Below are 25,810 nucleotides of genomic sequence, written 5' to 3'. Positions count from 1 at the left end.
ACGTGAATGATGATGACTGCTCCCTAGGGAAGGGGCAGATTGAACTAGACTAAAGAGGGATAGCCCCAGAAGGGAAGGAAATGGGAATGTCCTAGACTGCAGGACGGACGAGCTGCAATGCCCTGTGCCTCTTAGGAGCTGAGGCCAGAGGGACAAGGAGCAGCCAGCAGATGGGCTGCTCCTCTGCTGTGTCTCAGAAGCTTTAAAAAAAAAATAAAAAGCCTCCAAAGAAAGCCGGGCTTCCAATTGCCACAGTCCTGCAGCTGGCCGTTGCCGGGAATGTGCACAGATGTACACTCCCAACTTCACTGGGGGAATGTCCCCTCTCCTAAATGGGGTTGAGGTAGATGGGCACTGGCCATGGTAGCTCTCTTCATATGCCGCATGTTACCTTCCCCCTGACCTCCATCAGGGCCATCAGGAGGGGACAGTTCTCTCACTGTCACAGGTCAAGACCCATGCCCACCACACCTCCTCCTTCTGTAGCTCAGATTGTAGACCGCTGTCCCCTCAATCACTCACGTGCTTGCCCAGCTGTTTACCTAGCACAGCCTTATTCATTTTTTCAGTGTTTAGCAGAGGGGGAAAAAACCACTTCAAAGCCTAGCTCCACATAGACCCTCTTGGGATTCCTCCAAGCCCTGAAGTTGAGCCTTCTGTAAGCTCTCTCCCCAGCACAGTAGACATCTCCTCAGACTCAGACCCAGCTGACATGCATAGAAGGTCAGGTCCCCACCCGTTTAGAGAGCAGTCTGCAGAGCCCAGACACTTCTCTCAGAACCTCAAAGAAAGCTGTTTCCTAAGGCCAGGGCTACTAGTCTGCGTATCAAGAGCTGAGCGCAAATGGGAGGCCTTGGCAACAGCCAGAGCAGCTGGTGAGTAGGCCAGCAGCTCCTTCATAGGGCAGAGCCTCCGTCCAGCTGAGGCCTCAGTTTCCCTGACTGCACCATGGGACTAGATACTTAATAAGGTCCCAGTCAAGTTTGGCTGGGAGGTGATGGGACAGAAGAGGGAAAATAGGTTCCAAATTGTAACCAGAAGAGAGAAGCCAGTGGGTATTGACTGGTGGTCCTGTTGTCCACATGATGCTGAAATGAGACCAGGACGTGTGGAGTGTGTTTTCCTGGCACCATACCACTCGGTCAGGTGGCTTGTGGTCAGGGTGTGTAGAGCCATCCATAGTGGGATACTCCAGGCTCTCTCACCCCTCCCCACTAGCTCTAAGGAATCTGGGACCACAGAACCAGCTGAGGAACTAAACAGCCTGAGTTGCTGCTCCAAACCCCGAGGGCCTGTAGGACTGAAAGGGGCTAGGGGCAGGAGAGCGGTCTGTGACCACCACCCCAGGAGGACAGGGAAAAGGGGGAAGGGACAGGACACAGCCCTGGGCTCCAGCCACACAGTCCTCCCTTCCTGTTGTCTCAGGATGGTCCTGGCAGGATGCATCTGCCAAAGTTCCAGGGCCAGACCTCCCCAGGCCATGCTCCCCACTGCCCCATCAGGAATCCACCCCCTCAAGTGCATGTATATGCAACTGAGAACCTGTCAGAGATGCACAACCATCTAAAGCCACACACATCACTCAGAGAGATGCATATCTGCACACCCAGGCCCACAGATATAAATAGATGTGTGTACACAGAAGACCCCACTTGTACACGTGTGCAGAGACACATATGTGCATGTGCACATGCATACCTACTAGGAGATGGATGAGGTACAGAACTATGTGAGCCACACAGGTGGGATCCTGTAGAGCAGAGTGACCTCACCTAATCAGCCTAGGCATGGAAGGCTGAAGGTGCGTTCACCAGCCAAAGCAGGTTCACTTGTGCATCTGGAGAGGAGTACCATGGGAAGGCCTGAAGATGTGGAAGAGACCTGGGCAGGCAAAACCCAGAGAAGGCTCAGACAGTCAGGCAGAGTGGAGAGAAGCTGGTAGAGCCTAGAAACTGTGAAGAAAGGAACTGTCTGGGACCAGGGAGAGGGCAAGGTCATGGGCAGAGCATGGGTCTGGGATACATGAACCCCTCATAAGCAGTAGATACGGATGTGGGATTCAGGAAGGAGGGAGGTCTCAGGCAGAGCCGTGGTGGATTTCACACTCCAAATCTCTTCCTCAGTACCCTGCTCCCCCCATCCCATAGGAGGAGACCTGGAGGCTCCTCCTCTTCCTGCTTCCTGCTGGCAACTCAGCTCATTTAGGGTCAGAGGTCAGGGCAGCAGTCAAAGTTAGTTGGGATTGGGCTCCATTTGTGAACAGAGATAGGGTTGCGGTGGGGACCAGTGGCCTCGACCAGAGCAAGGGACAGTTTTGTGGTGGAGATTGGCAGTTGTTGTGGGGCCTTTGGGTTGATGCTGTAGTCAGACTACACATGGGGAGACAAGGCTATGCTGACTGAAAGTCACTAGGCTAGCCCTGCCTTGAGGAAACCTCCCAGAAGGCCCAAGTATGACTGAACAGTACAGGAGCTGTCATGTGACCCCAGTAGCACCATTGTAACCTTGTCTTTCACCCCAGGCCTGGCAAATGGTTACTCCATGACCCCTCCAACCCTGAACATCACAGAGGAGTCATATGTCATTGACACCGGGGACAGCCTATCCATATCCTGCAGGTACTGGCTCCTCCCTACCTGGCAGTCCATGAAGGCTGCCCTAGACTGGGACAAGAGGTGGCTTGCTAAAGAACCAGAAGGTCCCTACTCCCCAGAACAGAGGTCTGGAGGCTGAAAGGGAGTCCTAGGATGTGATTTCCCAGAAGCCCCTCAGAGAGGCACCCTGAACTCACACAGCCTCCCCTAAAACCTCTTCCAGGTCACCTATACCCATTCCTGGCCACCTGTCACTAGCCCCAGGCCTACCACTGAGGTCCCAGAGCCTCCTCACAGTACCAGCTATTGGAGAAGGCTTATGTTACCAGCCTGGCCATTCATAGCTCCAAGAACTAGGCAGAGAGTCAAGGGCTCAGGGAGTGGATCTGTGGAATATAGCCCAAGCCTGGGTTGCCCTTCTTTGGGAAGAGATAATGATGGGCAAAGCCCATCTTAGCCCTTGCGGGAGGCTCCTTGGAGACTGTGGCTCTAGGCTAAAACGGGTGAGGAAAGATCCTCACTTCTACTATCCTCTGCTAGGGGGCAGCACCCCCTTGAGTGGACCTGGCCAGGAGCCCAAGAGGTACTGACCACAGGTGGGAAGGACGGTGAGGATACACAGGCTGTGCGAGATTGTGAAGGCACAGAAGTGAGGCCCTACTGCAAGGTGCTGCTGCTGGCCCAGACCCACGCCAACAACACGGGCAGCTACCACTGCTACTACAAGTACATCAAGGCCAGAATTGAGGGCACCACAGCTGCCAGCACCTATGTGTTCGTAAGAGGTGAGGCCTGTCTTGGGCAGGGTCCTGGAGGGAGTAGCTGGAGTCTATGTACAGCCTGCTGACCCCAGGCTGTCAGGAGTGAATATGGGGCCTTACTATGCTCCACATAGAGCAGAAGGCTAGAACTTCACCACCCTGACCCATGTGGCTCCCCTATACTTCCCCCACCCCAGCCCTAGCCAAAGACTCCCTGGGCCACTGCCTTAACCCAACTCCTACTCCATCTCCTCAGACTTTGAACAGCCCTTCATCAACAAACCTGACACACTCCTGGTCAACAGGAAAGACTCGATGTGGGTGCCCTGCTTGGTGTCCATCCCTGGCCTCAACATCACACTGCGCTCGGTACTATTCCCTTCCCCAACCTCACCCCAGGAGCCCACCCTCCTGTGCCATCCCTGGGATAGGCAGCTGACAGTCCCTGTGTCCCTCCAGCAAAGCTCAGTGCTGCACCCTGATGGGCAGGAGGTGCTGTGGGATGACCGCCGGGGCATGCGGGTACCCACACTACTGCTGCGCGATGCCCTGTACCTGCAATGCGAGACCACCTGGGGTGACCAGGACTTCCTTTCCAATCCCTTCCTCGTGCACATCACAGGTAGGGGCTGCCACTTCCATCTCACCCAGTTACCACTCTCTGTGCCCCAAGATGAACAGGGCAGACATCCTGCAACCCTGGGCCACTAGTTCCCAGTCACGGGGCTGTTAGTGTCACAGATGGTCATATCACCCACTGCTCTGCACTCTGTGTGTGTTATCCTATGAGAAGTGTGGGAGGTGACACTGTATGTGTCACCAGGCAATGAGCTCTATGACATCCAGCTGTTCCCAAAGAAGTCACTGGAGCTGTTGGTTGGAGAGAAGCTGGTTTTGAACTGTACGGTGTGGGCTGAGTTCAACTCAGGTGTCACCTTCGACTGGGATTATCCAGGGAAGCAGGTGAGGTCAGCAGCTCTGCCAGGTACCTCCTTCCCACTGCCCTGTCCTCAGCACCACCCCAAGGACTCACCATGCCCATGCTACCTGTACCTGGCACATACTGGGCCCCTGTGTGGAACAGATACGGACTCGGGAACCCAAATGTGATGGGGAAGTTTTCCATCCCAAAGCAAACTCAGGGGCTGAGCATCCAGAGCTACTAGTGTTTGGGCAGGGGTGTGTGCCTTTGCTGGCTTGCATCTGCCCCTGCTTGCCTGCTGATCCTGGGCTTCCCCTGGGTGTGACAGACAGAGCGGGGTAAGTGGGTACCTGAGCGGCGTTCCCAGCAGACTCACACAGAACTCTCCAGCATCCTGACCATCCACAATGTCAGCCAGCACGACCTGGGGCCCTACGTGTGTGAGGCCAACAATGGCATTCAGCGGTTCCGGGAAAGCACAGAGGTCATTGTGCACGGTATGATCTGGGAGGCTGAGGTCATTATGCCCGGCATGAGATGGGATGGGTCCAGTATCATGGAGCCTGGAGAACAAGGGTCCCTGTGCAGTATGGGTCAGAGGTCATGATGCACCTGAGCAGCAGGGGCCAGCCAAAAGGAAGGAAGGGCTGTGAGGGGAAACCCTGCCCAGCTTCTACCCAGCTGGACAGCAAGGCAAGCTCCAATCTGTAGCGGGAGGCTGGGAAGCCTGGTGGATGGTAGCTCAGCCCCAAGTTTACACTTTTGCCTCCTGTTTGGCAGAAAAGCCCTTCATCAGTGTCGATTGGCTCAAAGGACCCGTCCTGGAAGCCACAGCTGGAGATGAGCTGGTGAAGCTGCCTGTGAAGCTGGCAGCATATCCCCCACCGGAGTTCCAATGGTAACAGCCTGGGCCCCCTCCCCTTGCTGCGCTGCCAGGATTAACACAAGAACTGGCCGAAGAGTGAGAAGGACAATGTCCTTACCCAACAGATCATTAGCCCTGAATCTCAGAAAGGGATCTGTCCCTGCCCACTGGGACCTGCACACCCTGAAACTCAGGTGGAACCGTTACTAAACAGAGCCCCTAAAGAGAATGCATATATCCAGCCAGAAGGAAGGTTAGCCTTGGAGCTGCTAAACCTCAAAATATTTAAATACCAGGTTCTGGCATGTGGAGTGTAATGGACGATGTGGGGCTTTATATCCCTGCTTCCTGCATCCTCTCAGACCCTCCAAGACCCTGCCAGCTGGATCTCTACACACTGAGGAAACTCAGGGTCTGCCCTGCAGTGGCTTGTTCTCTGGGCTCCCTTCCTATAAGGGTTCCTCTCTGAGAACCTTCTGACCCACAAATCTGAGGTGTCATGAGACTGATAAACTGTTCTGAAGCCTGGCTCTGAGATACATGGTAGTGAGAGGCCTGCAGGGGAACTGAGAGCTAGGCTTTCCCTGCAGGGTGTGCCCAGGGCACAGAAGGGACTCTCAGTGATGGCTGCATCCTTCTAGATGCTCCCAGGAGAGGACAGCATCTTCCCAATCCTCCCTTACACTCTGTGCTGTTGCTTTGATTCAGTCATGATAGATCCTTCTGCAGCCTCTGTCTACACTGTACAGATAATGAAATAGGCCAGAAGAGGGACAAGCATTCCCACCTGAGCCCCGGGTCTCCTGGGAGAAGTTCCTGTTCTGTCTTTTCTTGTCAACCTAGGGCAGCCCTGCCCTGCCAGGCTTGAGGCACCTTACACCTGGTAAGAGGTTCTGGTGCTAGGACAGGGGCCCCAAAGGTCCTCAGCCAGGACCCACTGGCCATAGGCTGGAAGCTGGCTTCTGGGAAGGCTCAGGGTGTCCCAGTCACGAGCCTTGTGACCCTGAATCCTCCTCCATCCAAGGCCATGGCTTGGGGTCATATAAGTACCGCAAGGCATAGAATCAGAGGGAAGGTCCTGACGGCAGTGATGAAGCCAGGAGCATCTCTTGCATAAATGCAACTTTTAGAGTCCTCGAGTCCCCTGACCTCCAAGGCCAGTAGGACTGAGCCTGCTCGCAGTGTAGCTTTCCACAGGAACATACGGTCTCCGACTTTTCTACTCCCACTTAGCCAATGTCTCCCTCTCAAAGGTGTGCAGCTATCCCAGGGCGCTTGTGTTCATCACAGTCCCACAGGTGACTACTGTTCAAGTGGCATAATGATGAAATTACTCTAAGTCAGTGAATGATGGATCGTCCAGTAGACCGACAGACAGACAGGCAGGCTGGTTCTTTGGCCCAAGGTGCCCAGCAAGGTGCTGGCACTGTTTCAGTGAGCCTTTGAAATTCCTGCAAGTATCATGCTCCAGTTTCCAGATGAAGACACTGAGGCTTGGGACAGTTAAGGGGTCATCCCTGGGTCACATACCTGACAAAGTAAAAAGCCTGGGGTTCCAGAAGCCTTCTGCAGCACAGCCAGGCAGGTAGCACAGCCTTAATTCTGCCCCTGTCTATGACCCCAGGCCAGTCACATGCCTCTCTAAACCCTGACTTCTGTCACAGTTGAGAGTAGGATCCCTATAACCCTTATCTTAGATCTTTACCTAAGAGATGTGCCTTTTCAGGGCTAGAGTCACAGCTTAGCCTATCCAGAGGGGAGGAGCCTGGGAGAACTAGCTCCAAGCCCAGGACTCAGGCTGAAGAAATAGTCCAGGGTGTGAGGCATTTGCTTGCACATGCAGCAGAGGTCTAGAGTGACCACACATGCCCAGTGGGGCATTATGTAAACATGATACAGCAATGAGTTGTCCCTGTCCCCAATGAATCTCACAGCTCCGTGAGAGGAGAGTCCACCAACAGATCCTTGTATAAAACTCAGTGTGCCAGATAGGAGTGTAACTAAGTGACAGAACACTGGCATAGGATGTGGAGGTCCTGGGTTTGCTCTAGAGGAAAAAATGAAGGAAGGAAGGAAGGAAGGAAGGAAGGAAGGAAGGAAGGAAGGGAAGAAGGGAGGAAGGGAGGAAGGGAGGAAGGGAGGAAGGGAGGAAAGGAGGAAGGGAGGAAGGGAGGAAGGAAGGGGAACAGGGCAGGCAAAGTCAGATGTCTTTGAAGAGCCAGTACCCCAGCCCCAGTAAAGGAAGGAGAGAGCCATGCAAATTGTCATCTACAGAAAGAGCATCCAAACTAGTGTAACAGTAAGTCAAAAGCCCTATGAAGCGTACATGTCTGGAGAACTCACAGAGGCATCCAAGGAGAGGTGTCAGAGAACCAGGCCATTGCCACTCCGTGTGCTCGGCTGTTACTGTCCCTTCGCTCATCGGTACGCACTGTGAGAAGGAAGAGGGGCACACCGAAGGCACTGTAGTCAGTCTCGGAGGCTGAAGGCCAGCAGGTGTGGAGGAACTTCATGGGATGCACTGGCAAACTGCCTTCCTCAACCCTAGGCTAAGCTCACAGACAGCACGAAGCGAGGGTAGCTGCCCTAAGCAGAAACTGGTTGCTGGGGGCTGAGGGGATGGCCGAGGACTTAGGGGTGAGTTTAGAAGTGCCACTGCAGATCTCATGATGGTCCTGAAGGTCAGTGACATTGCTGAGCTGGCCACCTAAGTTATAACAATGGGTTGATTCAGCCTAGTCCAGAGCTTTCGTCTGCCTGTTCTGAGGCCAGGGACTTCTGTCCCCGCCCGCCCCCCCTCCCCATCCTCCTGCTGCCCTCCTTGGTCTGGTACAGGAGAGGCCTCTTGCTCTGGCCTGACCTATCAAGACAGGCCATGTGCCTTCTCTCCCCACCTCTAGCAGTATGTGTGGGTGCTTCGTATGTGTGTATTCTGCAGCCACAGAACCAATGAACCTTGAGTGGAAACTATCTTTTCCAATGAGTCTGTACCAAGCATACAGACAGTCTGGCGCTTTTGCCTTTGTCATAGTCCCTGAACATGTGACTATCACAACCTCTTGTGTAACACGGTATCTTGAGTGTCAGATGTCATCTCAAGATGATTTACAGTATATAGATGGGCGTCCATGGCTTATGTGCAAATTCTGTGCTACTTTACAGAAGGGACTTGAGCTTTGGGTATTTGGGGTTTTATTTTGTCTTGGTTTATTTATTTTTAATTACCATACAAAGTATAGGATTCATTATGGCATCTTCAAACAAAAATGTGTTCTTGTTGATGCCATCGGGTATTTTAGATCGATCATTAAAGATTTTGGTGACCAAGAACCACTTGGAAACTGAGAACCACTCTCATTGGACGGCCAGCAAATGCCAGCACAGAGCTGGCATGGGGTCCTCAGAGCTTCTGACTCCCCTTCCTCTGCCAGGTACAAGGACAGAAAGGCAGTGACTGGGCGTCACAATCCACATGCTCTGGTGCTCAAAGAGGTGACTGAGGCCAGTGCCGGCATCTACACTCTCGCCCTGTGGAACTCTGCAGCTGGTCTGAGGCAAAACATCAGCCTAGAGTTGGTGGTGAATGGTACAGGCCGGAAGGCTGGGAGAAGGGATGAGTCCCAGGGTGTGTGGGGTGGCGATGAGAACCAGCTGACTGGCTGTTTGCCTATGCCCCCAGTGCCTCCCCACATCCATGAAAAGGAAGCCTCCTCACCCAGCATCTACTCCCGCCACAGCCGCCAGACCCTCACCTGCACTGCCTATGGGGTACCCCAACCTCTCAGTGTCCAGTGGCACTGGAGGCCCTGGACACCCTGCAAGACGTTTGCCCAGCGCAGCCTGTGAGTATGTCCCCCACCACACCCTATTCTTTGCTACTACAAACAAAATCTTAGCTCATCCATGTCATCCCTTTATAGGTGAGGAAACAGGACCAGAGAAGGGAGACAAATTTCCCAAGGTCAAAGCTGTAAAGCAACAGAGCCTACCCAAATGCTGAGCCATGCTCCCTACACCCAGCTCCATGTCCAAAGGACAAGAGGAGCTGGGTGGGTATGGTAGCACACGCCTGTACCCCAGCACTTGGGAGGTGGAGGCAATCAGGAATTGAAGGTCATCCTTGGCTACATAGTGAGCTCAAAGCCAGAATAACAGCAAACAAAGGGGACAGGGGAACCTGGAAGGACATTCTGGACAGACAGAAGAGACATACAAGGAACAGGAGAGGAGGGTGCCACATGAACAGGAACTTTGAAGCCGTTAGGGAGCCAGTGAAGGGCGTTCAGCAGGAGAATGACAAGACAGGTTTGCCATTTAGTGGAAGATTCTGTGGTCACATGCTAGGGAATGAACAGAAGCCAGGAACCAGACAGGAAAGGAGTCTAGCCCCACCTGCTGGCCCAGGGGCTGTGGCTCCAGAGCAGTCAGCGGGGGAAGCTCAAAAGCGGCCTGTGGGCCTGAGAAAGCCTGACAGACACAAAGCTCTTAAGGGACTCTTGTGAACCGCATGGCCTGTAGCTCACACTGGTACCTCCATCTTTGCCCCTTCTGGTAATCTACTATCATGCTCTGTGCCAAATGAAGAGTCCTGGGATGCTCCCTCCCCACTCTTCAGGTAGGCAGACGAGATCTCCTCTTGCCCCACTTGCCCCATCTCAGCCGCAGACCGAAGCCCTGGGCATGCCTAGGAAGAAAGAGAAGGAGAATCAGCTGGGATGGGGTTCGTGGGGCTGAGTGGTGACTCATGGTCCTCCTGGAAACTGGGCGAGCACATGTAAGGTGGACTGTGAAGAAAGGCACACAGCAGGACAGAGCAGTGTCTGTGTGAAGGAAGGATTGCAGGGCTACAACCGTGTTCCAGCCCCTCACTGCCCTTGTCCCCAGGCCTGAGGGCTGTCTCTTACCCACTGCGGTGTGAGACAATGTCTGAGGATAACAAAGGTGTGACCACCCTCACCCCCAGTTTAGGTCTTCCCTGTCCTTATTCCTGATCTCTCCTTGTCCCTCTGGATCCATGGCAGCCGGAGGCGGCAGCAGAGGGATCGCATGCCACAGTGCCGAGACTGGAGAGAGGTGACAACCCAGGATGCTGTCAACCCCATCGAGAGCCTGGACACCTGGACCGAGTTTGTGGAGGGGAAAAATAAGGTACAGACCCTGCGCAGAGAGAGCCCCAGCTGCAGGCCAGCTGTGGGGGTGAGAGTAGACGAAGAGGAGGGAGGCTGGGTGAGCTCCCTCCTGCTTGGGCTCAGATGCCACCTGACCTGCCCAGCTCTGGGAGCTGCAGCTGACAGCCAGGTGATTTTTCTGCCCTTCCTGGACCCCAGCCTCCCTGCCTGCATGTGAGCCAGGCCTTCCCAGACAAGGAAACTGAGATCCAGGAGGAGAACCCAGCTGCCCACAAGTCCCAAGGCTGGAAGGGGATGGGGCTGGGGGCTGACTAGGTCTCCATAGAAGGCTGGTGAGCTGTTGACCAGGAGGGGGAGGGGGACTGAACAAAGGCACCCACTTCCTACAGTCACTTCCTGTTTTCCTACACACCTCCAGAGCCTCTTCCTGTTCCAGGCCTGGCCAGGAAGTGCCCGGCTTGGGGTGGGGGTGGGGGTCTTTGGATGGTAGGCAGGGCCTATGGCCCTCTCTCCTCCCCTACTTTTCAAACTTCCTACTCCCTAAGGGCAGAATTTTTCTAGATGCCTGGGGTACCTCTATGCACATACATATATACATGCCTTCTCTGCTAACCTGGTCCATGAAGAAGTGTTATATGCCTTTGGACTAATGTGGGCACATCACAAAGACCTTGAACAGTGACCAGCTACTGACCTTAGGCCATAATTTAGAAGAAGCTTGCCCTGATGTGATTCATTACAGTCTGAATGTTAACCCTTGCTTAGAGAGGCCCAGTCACCAAACTGGCTTTTGACTCCTCAACATGGCCACAGTCTGAGACATGGCAAAGATAAGTCCCTCTGTTCCAGCCAGCTGTCCATATACTGTTTCTTGGCTTCTCTGAGGTGACACCTCTCTACTGCGAAAGGACCTTGCCTCATCATCTGGGCTGTCTCTAGACTTTGGCCATTGTCAGCCCAAACCTGTTTCCCCATTACTAGTGGGCACATTAGCCTCTTTGAAGAAGAGGAGGGTTTAGGCAGACAATGGAGCCTTATGCCTCTGTTCTGGGTAGACGGTGAGCAAGCTGGTGATCCAGGATGCCAACGTGTCAGCCATGTACAAGTGTGTGGTCTTCAACAAAGTGGGCCAGGATGAGCGTCTCATCTACTTCTATGTGACCAGTGAGTATCCAGATTGTCCCCAGGGACTACCACTTCATCTAGGAAGGACTGGGTGCCAGGAATGAGCTTCCTGAATTTCCTGTGACCATGGGAGCACCCGGCCCATGGCATACCACCATGACAGAGTGGAAGAGGTAAATTCAGGGGTGCTCAGTCTATAGACTGGGTGCTGATGCAATGGGATGGAATGGCACCCACTACCCTCAGCAAAGAGAAATCCCACCCTTTCTCAGTTTGGAGTCCTGTGATTCGTGTGTGCATTTGGGGAAAAAAATCCCATCATTGAATTCAGATTTTCAAATGCATTAGTGACCTCTAGAAAGAAAGGGGTCCCAGGAGGTGACACTTACTGGGTTCAGGAGTATGGATGAAGTCCCCTAAAAGGGCAGATGGAAATCGAGAGAATGACGGTGACAAAAGCTAATGAAATCATTCCAAGGAAAAGCCAGGGTCAGGGTGTGGTCAGTACAAAAGAGAACGAGGTCCATTGGGTCTGACGATAAGCGTTTAAGGACCTGGGCTCCAGGAAGTATGCTTGGAGCATAGCTAGAAGAGTCAAAAAGGTAAGAATGCAGGAAGAGCCTAACCCCGAGGGGTGGGGCTGACTTCCAAGAGGTGGTGGGTCCTTTGATTAGGGAGGGGAAGAAAAAGGAGAGGAAGTGGGCTCTAGAGAGTGTGAACCCCTGGATACACACTATGTACACCCTCGATTGAGAACTGAGTGTGTTCCAAGATCAGTGGTGAAGAAAGAGACCCACACTATGGCTGGTGTAGGTGAGCAAACACCGAGACAGTGTCTCTCGGCTTCCTCTCTCCTCCCCAGCCATCCCGGACGGCTTCAGTATCGAATCAGAGCCTTCCGAGGATCCCTTAGAAGGCCAGTCCGTGCGCCTCAGCTGCCAAGCGGACAACTACACCTACGAGCATCTGCGCTGGTACCGGCTCAATCTCTCCACGCTACACGATGCTCAAGGGAACCCTCTGCTCCTCGACTGCAAGAACGTGCACCTGTATGCCACGCCCCTAGCGGCCAACCTAGAGGAGGCGGAGCCCGGGGCCCGCCACGCCACCCTCAGCTTGAATATCCCCCGAGTGGCCCCCGAGCACGAGGGTGACTACGTGTGTGAGGTGCAGGATAGGCGCAGCCAGGACAAGCACTGCCATAAGAAGTACCTGTCCGTGCAGGGTGAGGTGGGCGTGGCAAGCCGGAGAGGGCGGGGCCACGTTTCTCAGCCTTTGCCGCTTTTACTTTTGCGACCTCGTGCAGCACAGTCTTGGGTGGTCGAATCAGAAGCCTGGGTCTTCCGGAGCACCCCTACCGCCCAAACTAACCATAGAAGTGCTCAGTCCTTCGCATGCTCAGTCCTTGATCCTTCAGCGCCATGCCACTCGTCTCACCCTTGCATCTGCCACTACGCCATCCCTACTTTCAGCCAGCCCCCGTGCTGCACCATCCCGAGGTACCCTCTTGGTTTCTGCGCCTTCATTTAGTTCCCTCTCCACCCTGCCCCAGCCCTGGAAGCTCCTCGGCTCATGCAGAACTTGACTGACCTCCTGGTGAACGTGAGCGACTCGCTGGAGATGCGATGCCCGGTGGCTGGAGCGCATGTGCCCAGTATTGTGTGGTACAAAGATGAAAGGCTCCTGGAGAAAGAGTCTGGTAGGGGAGGTGGCCTTGGATGACGGGCGGGGTCCGGAGGTCTGCAAGGCCGGTGTCCGCATACCAGCCTGAGGTGGAACCTTCATCCTACCGCTTGCAGGAATCGACCTGGCAGACTCGAATCAGAGGCTGAGCATCCAGCGCGTGCGCGAGGAAGATGCGGGCCGTTATCTGTGCAGTGTGTGCAATGCTAAGGGCTGCGTGAACTCCTCGGCCAGTGTGGCAGTGGAAGGTGCGTCCCTGCCTGGCTCTGTTCAACCCACCTCACACACCCAACCGGCGCTCTCCTATGGCCACTTAGTGAAGTGGTACCCAAGCAAGAGGGGCACTTCCTGTTAGGTACATCCTCCCTCTCACCCACCCACTATCTACCACCCAGGCTCCGAAGATAAAGGCAGCATGGAGATTGTGATACTCATTGGCACTGGCGTCATCGCTGTCTTCTTCTGGGTCCTCCTCCTCCTCATCTTCTGTAACATGAAAAGGGTGAGGGTCGTCCCCCTGGAGAAGTTCTCTCCATTACCTAACGGGGCTTCCTGTTTCCCCATTCCATTCTCATCCCAGCAAGCCCTTAAGATTCCCATCCTGGTTCACCTGTCAAGGTCCTGCCCTGGGAATCCTCCCCACCCTTTCATGCTTGGTTCCAAACGGAGCAGAAGTTATCTGTTGGCCTCGCCCCTCCTTGACTGAGAACTCAGAATCAAGTGCCATTTGTCCTAGGCAAAATGTATCCAAGTCACAGTGCTATGTCCAAATCAACGAGCTGTCTCCACCCCCACCCCCAGCCTGCCCATGCAGACATCAAGACGGGCTACCTGTCCATCATCATGGACCCCGGGGAGGTGCCTTTGGAGGAGCAGTGTGAATACCTGTCCTATGACGCCAGCCAGTGGGAGTTCCCCAGGGAAAGGTTACACCTCGGTGAGGCCAGCACCCAGCTTGCCCCACCCAGCATGCACTGCCTGACAGAGACAGCTTCAGCTGCCCTAGGGTCAAGCAGGCTGAAGTGACAGAAATCCTTCCATTCTTAGAACTTCTGCCAGGATGGCCCTCTTGGTCCCCACCTGGCCTGACCAGTTCCAACTGGGCCTGAGTCCCCAGAACCACAGCCAGGGCTCCCAGTTCCCAGGCCCCCAAGGTCATTTCCTGCTGCTCTGAGCAGGGTGGTCCTGTCCCACCTGCCTGGAGAGGATGCTGGGGCCTTCCTGTCTGTCTCTCCCCTGTTCTCCAGCTTTCCCTCTCTAAGACTCCACTCCCTGTTCCCTTCCTGTTTGTCAGAGAGGCTTTCATTTTCCTCCTGCCCCAAGCTCTTGGGACAGGTCACCCCTGCTGTCCACCCCTCTCCATCCTCACATCCCACCCCCTGTACAGCTCACCTGGAACTGGTCCCCTGCCTCCACAGGGAGAGTCCTAGGCCATGGGGCTTTCGGGAAGGTGGTGGAAGCCTCTGCTTTTGGCATCAATAAAGGCAGCAGCTGTGACACCGTGGCCGTGAAGATGCTGAAAGGTGTGGTGTGGGGCTCATGAGTAGAAGGGGTTGTGCAGCTAGGGGGAGGGAGAGGAGCTCTGGGTGGGACGGTGATGCAAGAGCAAGAAGGGAAACATTCAGAGCTACTATCCCAGCCCGACTCGGCAGAAAGGCACAGAGAATCAGATCCAAGCCTCTACCTGAACCCTCTGCCTCTGTAGGGTCTGCAGCATGTGTTAGGGGCTCCGCGCAGCCCGCACTCCCAGCACCAACCCTGAGCATGCCTTTGCTAAGTCTGTCTCAGGAGGGTTGAGCAAATTTGGAAACCAGGGCAGGTTTGGCATCGTGCTGTGCCCCCTCTTTGTCTCCTCCAGAGGGCGCTACTGCCAGCGAGCACCGTGCCCTGATGTCAGAGCTCAAGATCCTAATTCACATCGGGAACCACCTCAATGTGGTCAACCTCCTGGGGGCGTGCACCAAGCCCAATGGTATGGAAATGAGATGCCCTGGGGAAAGGGCCCGGCAGTGGGCTCTGGCACTCTTCACTATGGATGGGAGGAGCCCTGCGGGTCTGGGGTGGGCCCACGTTGGAACCTGGCGGGGTTCAGGAAGGATGGACCGTAGAGACCGGGTGCTGCTGCGCTGCTGGCATCACCAAGTGCCTGGCTTCTGCTCCGCCGTGTCATAGGCCCTCTTATGGTGATCGTGGAATTTTGCAAGTACGGCAACCTCTCCAACTTCTTGCGTGCCAAACGGGAGGCGTTCAGCCCCTACGCGGTAAGTGGACACACACTAGTGTGCTGCGGGAGCGCAGTTAGAGAGCGGATGGGCACCAGGCTTGGCTGGGGATGGAAGTCCGAGGATGAGAGGCAGGCCAGCTTTATACTTCGCTTTGGCAGGAGAAGTCTCCCGAGCAACGCAGGCGCTTCCGCGCGATGGTGGAAGGCGCCAAGGCTGATCGGAGGAGACCTGGAAGCAGCGACAGGGCCCTGTTCACGCGGCTCCTGATGGGCAAGGGAGGAGCACGGAGGGCCCCCCTTGTCCAAGAAGGTAAGAGCCTGACTTCCTCTTGCCAGTGTCTGTCTGGTCCAGTTAAAGCCTCGCAATTGGCACCCAGGAATAATCTAGCCTGCGACCCTCGGTGCAGGGGCTTCAATGGGAGAACTGTAATGCGCTCTGCTTCACGAGGGGAAGACACCCAGAGGCAGGCAAGGAAAATTAACTTGCGTATCACAGGATAAACAGCAAGTGCCTTGCAGACAGGGTCAGGGAGAGGTACGGAGCCAAATAGCAGGTGCCAAAGTGGATGCCCCAGAGAGCATGAAGGTAACAGATATAAACAGGGTGAATAGTGTCTAGTGTCTCCAGGGCCTGGCCAGGAGAGCCACGGTCAGGGGTGGGTGCACAAATGTTAGTTTGGGAGCTGAGATGGAAGATGAACTACTGTAGACATGCCTCCTGAGCTCCCCTGCCCCCGCCGCCCCTTCTGTGCAGCTGAGGACCTATGGCTGAGCCCATTGACCATGGAAGACCTTGTCTGCTACAGTTTCCAGGTGGCCCGGGGAATGGAGTTCCTGGCTTCCCGCAAGGTAGGCCCCTGGAGCCCCACCAGGTCCTTTTCAGAGGAGAAGGGTACACCCCTCTTGATATAGATATGCCCGGTCGTAATTTTACTCCACAGTGGCCTTGGGATCAATTCAGATCTGTCCCATTTTGGAGGAAACTCAGCCCAAAGCAAGGAATTCCCTGCCCCAGGTCTCCAGGCTAAGCACTGGCCATGGAATCAGCATGTCTGAGTCCCCAAGTCATTGAGGTGTCCTCAATTTCATGTCCTCATCTATTAATCTCTCTCCCAATGAGCAAGATGCAGGCAGGGCAGGGTATACCCTAGAGCACCTCAGAGCTCTAGGTTGAGATGTCACCCTGGGAGTTGAAGCTAAATTCCTTCCCACCTCCCTCCCTTCCCCTCTAGTGTATTCACAGAGACCTGGCTGCTCGGAACATCTTACTGTCAGAAAGTGACATAGTGAAGATCTGCGACTTTGGTCTTGCCCGGGACATCTACAAAGACCCTGACTATGTCCGAAAGGGCAGTGTGAGTGCAGGCCACAGGGAACTTGGGGTGGGTGGGGAGAGGGAAACCACAGACCAACTGTCCACTTGGTCTGCCAGGCTACATACCCAGCTGCTGAGAGATTCACTGTCCCTAGGAGCTCACCAAGTGTGCTGGTTGCTTGTCTTATGGCTTTGATGAAACACTTGACAAAAATCAACTTGAGGAAGAGTTTACTTTGGCTAAAAGCTCCAGGGGATACAGTGTATCATGCGAGGGTAGAGTGTCCGGAACAGGAGGCTACTGCTCATAGGGTATCAGTCAGGAAGGAGAGGGGGATGAATGCTTGTGCCCAGCACAGCTTGGCTTCCTTCTACTTCTCAATGTCTGCCTGGATTATCTCTTCTCTTTCTCCTTTTATTCAGCGTGGGACCCAAGTGCACAGAATAGTGCAGCCCACATTTAGGCCAGGTCTTCCCATCTCAATTAGCCTATTCTAGGTAATCCTTCCCAGACAAGTCCAGACACAATGGCAGGGCTGCTGGCAGAACTCAGAGAAGGGTGCTTGAATGAGTGACCATAGCTGAGTAAGGGATAGTGCCAGGGAGAGGAAGGAAGATGGCTGGAGAGAGGAAGTGATCAGGGTGAGTCCAGGGTGTGGTGTGATGGCCACCCTACCCGGAGTGGAATCCCCACGGAAGGCTTTTGTCCTTTATGCTAACTCACAGGTGTGGGAAGCAAATGCAGGTGGGTAGCAGGTGTGCACCTCTGCCCCTCCCCCCATAAGCCGTCAGGAGAACGGACTGCCAGTCTGGAAGGGATCCCAGATGAGGCCATAAGATGGAAGGAGACAGATGATGGGGAAGCATCATTGAAAGCTTGAGGGAGGGAGAGGGAATGAGAACACTGCTTCCAGCATGGGGACAAAGTGAGCTGATGAGTGTTGGTCAAGAGGAGATACTGGTGATATGCAGGGCTACATTACCTCAGGAGGCTGAGTTAAGTCTCCACACTTGGAGGAGCAGACACAAGATCCACCCTCAGGAGCAGGCTGTGGGGATGCATGCCTGAGCTAAAGAGGATGGGGCAGGAGGATCACAAGTTCAAGGCCAGCCTGGGGTACACAAGAAAGAGGGGGAAGAGGGAGAAGGAGAGGAGAAGAAAGGTAAAGGGGAGAGAGAGACAGGAGAAGAGAGGGGAGAGAGACAGGAGGAGAGAGGGGACGGAGAGAGAGAGAAAAGAAAAGGGGATGGGGAAGAGAGAGAGAAAGAAGATGAAGGTATCTGGAGACAAAGGACAGCTGTTGGGAAGAGAGAGAGGAGAAAGACAAAAAAAGGAAGTGAAGGGGAGACAGAGGTAGAAGAAGGGAGGGAGAGGGAGGAAGAGGGAGAGAGAAGGAGGGGAGACAGGGGAGGGGATGGAGAGGGAGGTGGAAAGGGAGATCTGGGCACCCAGGACAACCATGGAGAAGGCACTTTCAGTCCTCACAGAAGGAACTTGGGATTGTGGGTATCCTGGTGTCTAGCCTTAGCCCTCTCTCCTTCACCATGGGCCATATCTCTTTCTGCCACTCAGGCCCGACTGCCTCTGAAGTGGATGGCCCCCGAGAGCATCTTTGATAAGGTGTACACCACGCAGAGTGATGTGTGGTCCTTTGGTGTACTGCTGTGGGAGATTTTCTCCCTGGGTGAGTAAAGGGCAAGGTGCCCATCCAGGAGAGGGGAGGGGATCACCTGCCTCTGGTCACACAACTGTAGCTGTGTATGGATCTGTTAGCCCTGAGGCCTTCTGAGGCAAGTGATGGGTCACAGAGAGCCCACCCACTCACCTGCCTCTGCCCAACCTGGCCTAGCCCTCCAGAGGACTTTGCCTCCAAACGGGGCTCCCTTGGCACCACTTTGGTGCCCAAAAGGGCAAAACCCTGGTTCACATGGCAGCCTCCTCACCATGGGTCCCAAAGGGAGCTCAGTACTCATTCAGTGTCTTAATCATTGTTCTATTGCTGTGAAGAGACACCATGACCAAGGCAACTCTTACAAAGGAACGCATTTAATTAGGGGCTGGCTTACAGTTTTAGATGGTTAGTCCATTATTATCATGGCGGGGAGCATGACAGCAGGAAGGTGGGCATGGTGCTGGAGAACTAGCTGAGAGCTGCATCCTGATCCTTAGGCAGCAGATGGAGATAGACTGGGGCCTGGTGTGGGCTTTTGAAACCTCAAAGGCAACCCCTAGGAACACATTTCCTCCAACAAGGCCACACCTCCTAATCCTTGTAATCCTTTCAAACAGTTCTGCTCCCCGGTGACCAGGCATTCGAATATATGAGTCTTTGAGGGCCATTCTCATTCAAACCACCACATTCAGTCACACCTGCTCACACAAATCCCACCTGGAAACAGGAGGAAGAAGGCCTCATGAAGGGCAGAAGAAGAAAATGAGCAAAACATAAATGTCACCAAATGGCAGCCATGAAACATGGTTACTAAAAACAGGAGCAGGAAGATTCTAGAAAGTTCAGGGGCCCCTGGTCTGCTGGGTGAGCCAGAGGGAGTGGGAAGGAGCCAGGCCACATGAAGAGGGGCTGGAATGCACCTCAGTGGGCTTAGCATGTATCAGGGGATTCCATCTCTAGCAGCACACACACAACCCACAAATAAATAATAGAGAGGTGGAGTAGAGGCAGGTGGCCTAGGAGGAGCAAGGGACACCAGTCAGTGGTCCTCATGAGTAGGAAGTGGGCAAATAGGTGGGCAAGATGATCAAGAGATGCAAAAGGACTTTGCTGAACAGGTCCTGTGAGGCTGCACCCCTACAGGAACTAGTCTCACAAATGCACGTTGACTATGTGGATGCTCGTGGTACCCTAGCAAACGGGCAACTTCACCAACTCTATTTTAAAGATGTATTTATTTATTTATTTGATTATTTATTATTATTTTATTTATTTGTTTACTTGTGTGTGTGTGTGTGTGTGTGTGTGTGTGTGTGTGTGTGTGTGTGTGAGAGAGAGAGAGAGAGAGAGAGAGAGAGAGAATACGCCCAGCTGTGTGTGGGGTATATGCACTTGGGGGCCAGAAAAGGGTGTCAAGTGTTCTGTCTGTTCCTCTGAGGCAGAGTATCTCCCAGAACTGGGGCTGGCATTTTCTTGGCTGGTCTAGAAGCCAGAAATCCCCAGTGATTCCCCTGGCTCTGCCCTGCTTGGATCTGGGGCTACAGGCATGTGCCAGATGCCCAGCTTGTTACATAGGTGTTGGGATGGAAATTTTCATCCTCACGATTGCACAGCAAGTGTTCTTAATGGCTGAGACATCTCTCCAGCCCCATTCAGCCTCTTTTAATTAGAATTAACTAGAATCAATTAGTTGATTTTAATTAATTTAACTGGAATTCGGGGAGGGGCTAGCAGCCAGCCCAGCCCCTGGGTAGAGACATCATACTGACACTGGTGGCCATGGAGAAGAGAAGAAGGGACAAGATAGCCTGGGCTGGACCAAGGGCAGGCTGCTCCTCACCCACCCCACCACCTTTCTTCCATCAGGGGCCTCTCCATACCCTGGGGTGCAGATCAATGAGGAGTTCTGCCAGCGACTGAAGGATGGCACGCGAATGAGAGCCCCGGAGCTCGCCACCCCCGCCATGTGAGTCTCCTGGCTCACCATACAACTGTTGGGGGCCAGGCATCAAGAGAGACATGTGCAGTCATGGGGAGTGGTGAGGGCTGGTGCAGACCGCGAGATGGAAAGCAGAAAGAGAAGTCTACATGCATGGAGGAGGGTCTAAGGGCACACATCGGGGCACTCAAGGGAAAGGGGTCATGGAGTTGTGGGACAGGGGATGGAATTCAAGCCCAGAAAGAGCAGGCAGGCGGGAGATGGCCCAGGAGCATAACATCTGCAGTAGACACCATCTCCAACACTGATCCATCCATTCATCCGCTAACATGCCCCCAATCCTGGACTTTACGGCTGGGCCACCCTCAGGAAACCCAGAGCCTATAAAGCAGGCCAGGCCCCTGCCCCGGAGGATACACGCAGATGATAGTCACAGAATGAGATGGGACACAGACACTCTAGGAGCACCTGAGAAGCACTGGAAAGTCAGGTGATCAGGGGACGAGAAGACATTGAAGTGGCACTTGAGGGACTGAAAAGAGCTAGAGAATGACGGGGGACAGGCAGGAGGGACCGCCAGCACTAAGTCTGAGGTGGGGACAACAGAATAAGTTTTAGTCTACGTTGTGACCCTATAACATCCTGGACACAGGACACAGGGGGAAGTTCAAGAGCAGACATCCCCCTCTGTCTACTCAGCTCTGGTGAAGGCCTTCTGTCTGCATCCCAGTACGGCAGATAGCATCATGCTGGGAGCACATGAAAGGGACAGATGACATGAGACAGGAAGCGAGGGAATTTACATACAACAGCCTGCTCTCAGGAGACTCCACCCCTCAAGACAGCATTAAGCCAGTCATAAGCCCCTTTGACCTCTCAGAGGGCCCCATCTCTGGAAGGTCCATCCCCTCAACAATGGTCAACCACTCTGGGGACCAAGCTCCCATCACATGAACCTTAGGGGGCCACACTGCCTATCCCAACCGCCATAGCAATCCAGGCAGTACAGGAATGATGGGGCCGGCTGGTGGGAGGGTCACGGTCCACTCAGACCACAGGTCAACAGCCAGCTGCCCCCACAGACGCCACATCATGCAGAGTTGCTGGTCTGGAGACCCTAAAGCGAGGCCTGCTTTCTCCGAGCTGGTGGAGATCCTGGGAGACCTGCTTCAGGGCGGAGGCTGGCAGGTGAGGCCCATCTTTGTCCTTTCCTGCTGCAACCCAGGGCCCAATCCTGGGTTCCTACCTGTCCGTCTTTCCAAGCCCCTCTAAGCCCTGGTCACCTGTCAGCTACCAAGCAAAGGTCACACATGTCTGACCCCAGGCCCATGGGCCTATCCCCCCACTGCCCACACCTCCATCTCACTCAACATGAAGTTGGGCAAACACCACCAGTGTCTACTCTAGCTGCCATATAGATGGTCAGAGGTCATCTTTACCCACAAGGAGTCCCGGGCTGACCCACACCGAGCCTACAAGGCCATGCTGTCCTCAAACACGATGGTAGTCCATTCCTTTACCTCCTAGCACCGCTGAGCACAAAAACACTGGACTTGTGTATCCTCCATGTCTTCTTTCCCAGAGGTACCTCCTGAGGGTAGCAGCTTGGGGCTGATTCCTCATGCTCTAGGACCTGAATCGAGGATGGCCAGCTGAGGCCTGTCCTGTCCCACTTGCCTGGACCTGGAAGGGCTGTTGGAAGAACTGAACAAGGCCAGCCCAGCAGGCTTTTAGCAACCTCCATGCTTGACCTGCTGTGAACAAGTGTGCCAGGGCCCACCATGGGCCTACTTAATCCTCAGAGTACTCCACCACACACACACAACCCATCCTAACCTTATGGCAGAGGTTGGGACCACAGGAGTCCTGAGTGCAGCATTAAGACTGAGGGTGAGCATGCGGTAGCCTCTGACCCTGGAAACTCCTCCCATTCTTGACAGGAAGAGGAAGAGGAATGCATGGCCCTGCACAGCTCCCAGAGCTCGGAGGAGGGTGGCTTCATGCAGACGTCCACCACAGCCCTGCACATCACCGAAGCTGACACTGAGAGTAGTCCTCCCAGTGTGCATTGCCACAGCCTGGCAGCCAGGTCAGTTTCTCTCTCCCCAGGTCTGGGCACAGGTCTGATGGTGACAGCAATTTGGAGATGGCATATTTTATGAGTCCTCAAGGAAAAGCAACTTACAATGACTAGAGAGATCTCTTCCCATGAGTGTCTCAGCGTGCTGCTGTAACAAAATACCTGGGGCTGAGTGCTTTATAAAGAAAAGAGGTCCATTCAGTTCACATCAGTGGAAATTCAAGAACATGGTATCCGCATTTGCTTATCTCTGGGGAGAGTGTCGTGGCAGGTGGCATCATGATAGCAGATGAGGAAGAAAGCCTATGGGAAGAACAGAAGCCAGAGGGAGCCAGAGGCCCTCACTACTCTCCTTACAACATCTCAGTCTCTTGAGAACTAACCAGGTCATCAGTCCATCTAAGACTGATGCTCCCATGCGCTAGGCCTCCCTCACCTCAGTGCCTCCACATGAAGCTTCTGGCATATGTCCAGAAGCGACACACTCCAGCCATATCTCAATCACAGCAACCGGCCTCCTCCAAATCTCTGTACTTCTCTCTCCTTCACCCCACTTTCAAGGGAGCACCCATCTTGAGCATTTTTTCTTTGGGGACACAAAGAAGAGTCGGCTGTGTTTGGGCCAAGACCCCTCCCAGGGTGCAATCTCCGTTTTATCTCCAGAGCATGTCCCCAGGAGCACAGGCAAAGCCCTAAGAGCAGTGAAGCCCGCACACTGACCGTATTCAGGAGTGAAACAGCCTGTTTCTAGAATTCTGGATCCAAGGTCTCTTACCCTTGGCAGTTTACACCCCTAATATGTTGTACCATCCATGTTCTGACCAGCATGACAGAGAGGCTGGGGCTCCGGGGCTCCTGCCCTATGTGCTCAGGGCAGTGACATGCCTGGGAACAGAAGAGCGAGCCGGCCCTTGCCAGGCTGCTTTCACCAAGCCCCCAACACACAGTGCACACACACGCATATGTGTGAAGGGCAGTCAGTGGTTAATAGTAGGAAAACAGCCCATCCTGAGGAGGAAGACAGACCTGTCAATCAGCTCCATGCCATGTTCAGCCTCGGGGTAACCACCCAACTCTCCTTCCACTGCAGAGCTCCAGCAGTAGATTCATAGTTCTCTTGTACAGGAGAGAAAATGCAGGGCAGGGAAGGAACGAGGAGGGGTATGCCAAGGTCAGCTGAGCTGTGCGATGAACACCAATATGGAATCAGAGGACCAGTCCAGACCTTGGACACAGGCCCCACCCAGACTCTTTGTCCAGCTGCAAGGCCTTTCTCATTGGGGAGAGGAGCAGCCTGAGAGGTGGGGGAGGCTAGGATGAATTCATCAGGACCTTCTGTGTCCTTCCCACAGATATTACAATTGTGTGTCCTTTCCCGGGTGCCTGACCAGAGGAACTCAGACTCCAGGTTCCTCCAGGATGAAGACGTTTGAAGAATTCCCCATGACCCCTACAACCTACAAAGCCTCCGTGGTAAGAGAAGGTGGAGAGAGAAGGGATGTGCACCTTAGATAGGGCCAAGGGAAGTTAAGAGGTGGGGGACAGCATCAGGGATTCCCAACACTAGTAACAGAAAAGCAAGCAATATTTTATTGAATTTTTTATTAATATGTAAATTGTGCATATTGATGGATGCAATGATATATCTAGGATGCACTAATAAAATGCAGCCTCCCTTTATCCACGTCCCCTCACTCTTCCCAACCTCTACTAATGGCTGTTCTACTTCCAGGTCAACCATTTTTTAGGTTCCACATGAGAGAACATGCCGTACTCATCTTTCCGTGCGGTTTATTTCACTTCATGTGGTATCCTCCAGTTCCGCTCACTTCCTGCAAAGAACGGCGTTTTATTCTTCTCTGTGACTGAATAAACCGCATTGTGTGCACACACCACATTTTCCTGTCCCATCCTCTGTTGACGGCACCTAGGCTGGTAGTCACTCTCCTACTGTGAGTCAGGCCACAATACACAGGCATGAAGGCGTCTCCTTGGGGAAGTCCTTGAAAATATCAAGTCCAGGGAACACCTTAAGCTCTTTCGCATCTTGGTGGTCATTCAAAAGCTATCCTTTCTCAGCTGCTGGTCATTCTCACACGTGGTCTCCCTGCCCGTTTTATCCCAGCTGTGTAGAAACCGTGGCTTTTAAAGAAAGAGAGGAGAGAGGGGAGAGAGAGAGAGAGAGAGAGAGAGAGAGAGAGAGAGAGAGAGAGAGAGAGAGAGCTCACATTCCAGCAGCCTAGGCCACAGATGACCTTGTGGGTGGTGGTTGGCCCCACCAACCCAGCGAGAACACATGTCACTGAAAGAGGTTAGGATGCGGGCACAGGAAGCTGGCAGGGGTCCACTCAGCTGTGGACCCCTTGTGTCCTCAGATCAGGTCACATACAGTGATGTTCTGGGAAGCTCAGCAAGTGTGTCTGTCTGTAAGGGATGAGATTGGTTCCCCAGGCCTGAGCTCTGATGGCCAATGGCTTGGAGTCAAGGCTACAGCTTCAGACCTAAGTCCATCCAGAAGGGGGCATGGATCCTGGATCAGTGAGCTGTGGCCCCGGGAGGGTGGGTGGTAAGGTCATCAGGGAGGGCCCTTGAGCAGACCACAGACACCTGAGCTTATGTCTCCAGCACTCAATGAAGACCTCTGGGAACAGCTCTGAGATTCCAGTTCCTGCCTCCTAGGGGACTCAGAATGAGTACATGCTCAGCCTATCGCCCTCCATTCTGGAGTGTCCCACAGGCCAGACACAGCTCCTCCCCTCCAGGTTTCCACCATCAGGCCATGGCTTCTCCTTTCATGTCACAGATGTGACCCTCTCTGCACATTCTGATGGGCTGGAAACGGCTCACCTAACTCAGTTCCCATGGGGACAGGTATAAGGCCAGCAAGGCTCAGGTTCCTCAACACCTGACTAGGCAGGCACACAGTTTCCCTGCAGGAGGGCCTCACATGTGGCCCACAGGTTTGGCTGGTTCTCTCCCCACAGGATAACCAGACAGACAGCGGGATGGTGCTGGCCTCGGAGGAGTTTGAGCAGATAGAAAGCAGGCATAGACAAGAAGGCAGCTTCAGGTAAGGGCCTCCAGAAGCGGGCATGCCATCCTCGGGAGGGCCCTGAGCGGGAACCTGCTGATGCAGCTGGGGCCTGGCAGTGCTCTGGCACTCTTGCCCAAAAGATTGTGTGCCTTCCTATTTTCTCTGTGTCCAAAGTGAGCTTCTCTGAGACCCAAACCACTGCTCCACCCAGTGCTCTGCCCCATCCCCACCACCCACCATGCACCACCAAAGGGGTGAGGACTGCTGTGGAAATCCAGATCTCCATACTTCCTTAAAAAACCAGTTCCTTGAGGAATTAGAACGAAGGCACTCAGCTCATGCCTGTGATGCACTTGAGGAAGGGAGGGAGGGAGAGAGAGAGAGAGAAAGAGAGAGAGAGAGAGAGAGAGAGAGAGAGAGAGAGAGAGAGAGAGTCTATGTGTGTTTGTGTCTGTGCAGATGTGTG

The 25,810-nt window shown here is 54.0% G+C and overlaps 1 protein-coding gene across 1 annotated transcript in view; it reads left to right on the top strand.

The window, feature by feature from the left end:
* Flt4 (fms related receptor tyrosine kinase 4) overlaps positions 1–25,810 on the top strand; it is a 45,051-nt gene that overhangs the window by 12,860 nt on the left and 6,381 nt on the right. The window contains exons 2-29 of the mRNA XM_052758115.1: positions 2,522–2,618; positions 3,135–3,379; positions 3,612–3,724; positions 3,815–3,977; positions 4,179–4,318; positions 4,606–4,774; positions 5,058–5,175; positions 8,574–8,728; positions 8,822–8,984; positions 10,164–10,290; positions 11,327–11,435; positions 12,259–12,621; positions 12,949–13,095; positions 13,196–13,327; positions 13,475–13,581; positions 13,881–14,016; positions 14,498–14,602; positions 14,938–15,051; positions 15,252–15,340; positions 15,463–15,613; positions 16,058–16,152; positions 16,536–16,658; positions 18,192–18,303; positions 20,158–20,257; positions 21,313–21,418; positions 22,171–22,319; positions 23,663–23,783; positions 25,295–25,380. Coding sequence (XP_052614075.1) covers positions 2,522–2,618; positions 3,135–3,379; positions 3,612–3,724; positions 3,815–3,977; positions 4,179–4,318; positions 4,606–4,774; positions 5,058–5,175; positions 8,574–8,728; positions 8,822–8,984; positions 10,164–10,290; positions 11,327–11,435; positions 12,259–12,621; positions 12,949–13,095; positions 13,196–13,327; positions 13,475–13,581; positions 13,881–14,016; positions 14,498–14,602; positions 14,938–15,051; positions 15,252–15,340; positions 15,463–15,613; positions 16,058–16,152; positions 16,536–16,658; positions 18,192–18,303; positions 20,158–20,257; positions 21,313–21,418; positions 22,171–22,319; positions 23,663–23,783; positions 25,295–25,380 — 3,835 coding nt within the window. The remainder of the gene's footprint in view (positions 1–2,521; positions 2,619–3,134; positions 3,380–3,611; positions 3,725–3,814; positions 3,978–4,178; positions 4,319–4,605; positions 4,775–5,057; positions 5,176–8,573; positions 8,729–8,821; positions 8,985–10,163; positions 10,291–11,326; positions 11,436–12,258; positions 12,622–12,948; positions 13,096–13,195; positions 13,328–13,474; positions 13,582–13,880; positions 14,017–14,497; positions 14,603–14,937; positions 15,052–15,251; positions 15,341–15,462; positions 15,614–16,057; positions 16,153–16,535; positions 16,659–18,191; positions 18,304–20,157; positions 20,258–21,312; positions 21,419–22,170; positions 22,320–23,662; positions 23,784–25,294; positions 25,381–25,810) is intronic.

The sequence above is a fragment of the Peromyscus californicus genome, unplaced genomic scaffold (genome assembly GCF_007827085.1).
Source record: "Peromyscus californicus insignis strain IS unplaced genomic scaffold, ASM782708v3 Scaffold_3__1_contigs__length_106647218, whole genome shotgun sequence".
Taxonomy (NCBI): Eukaryota; Metazoa; Chordata; class Mammalia; order Rodentia; family Cricetidae; genus Peromyscus; species Peromyscus californicus.
This window is presented reverse-complemented; position numbering and strand designations above follow the sequence as displayed.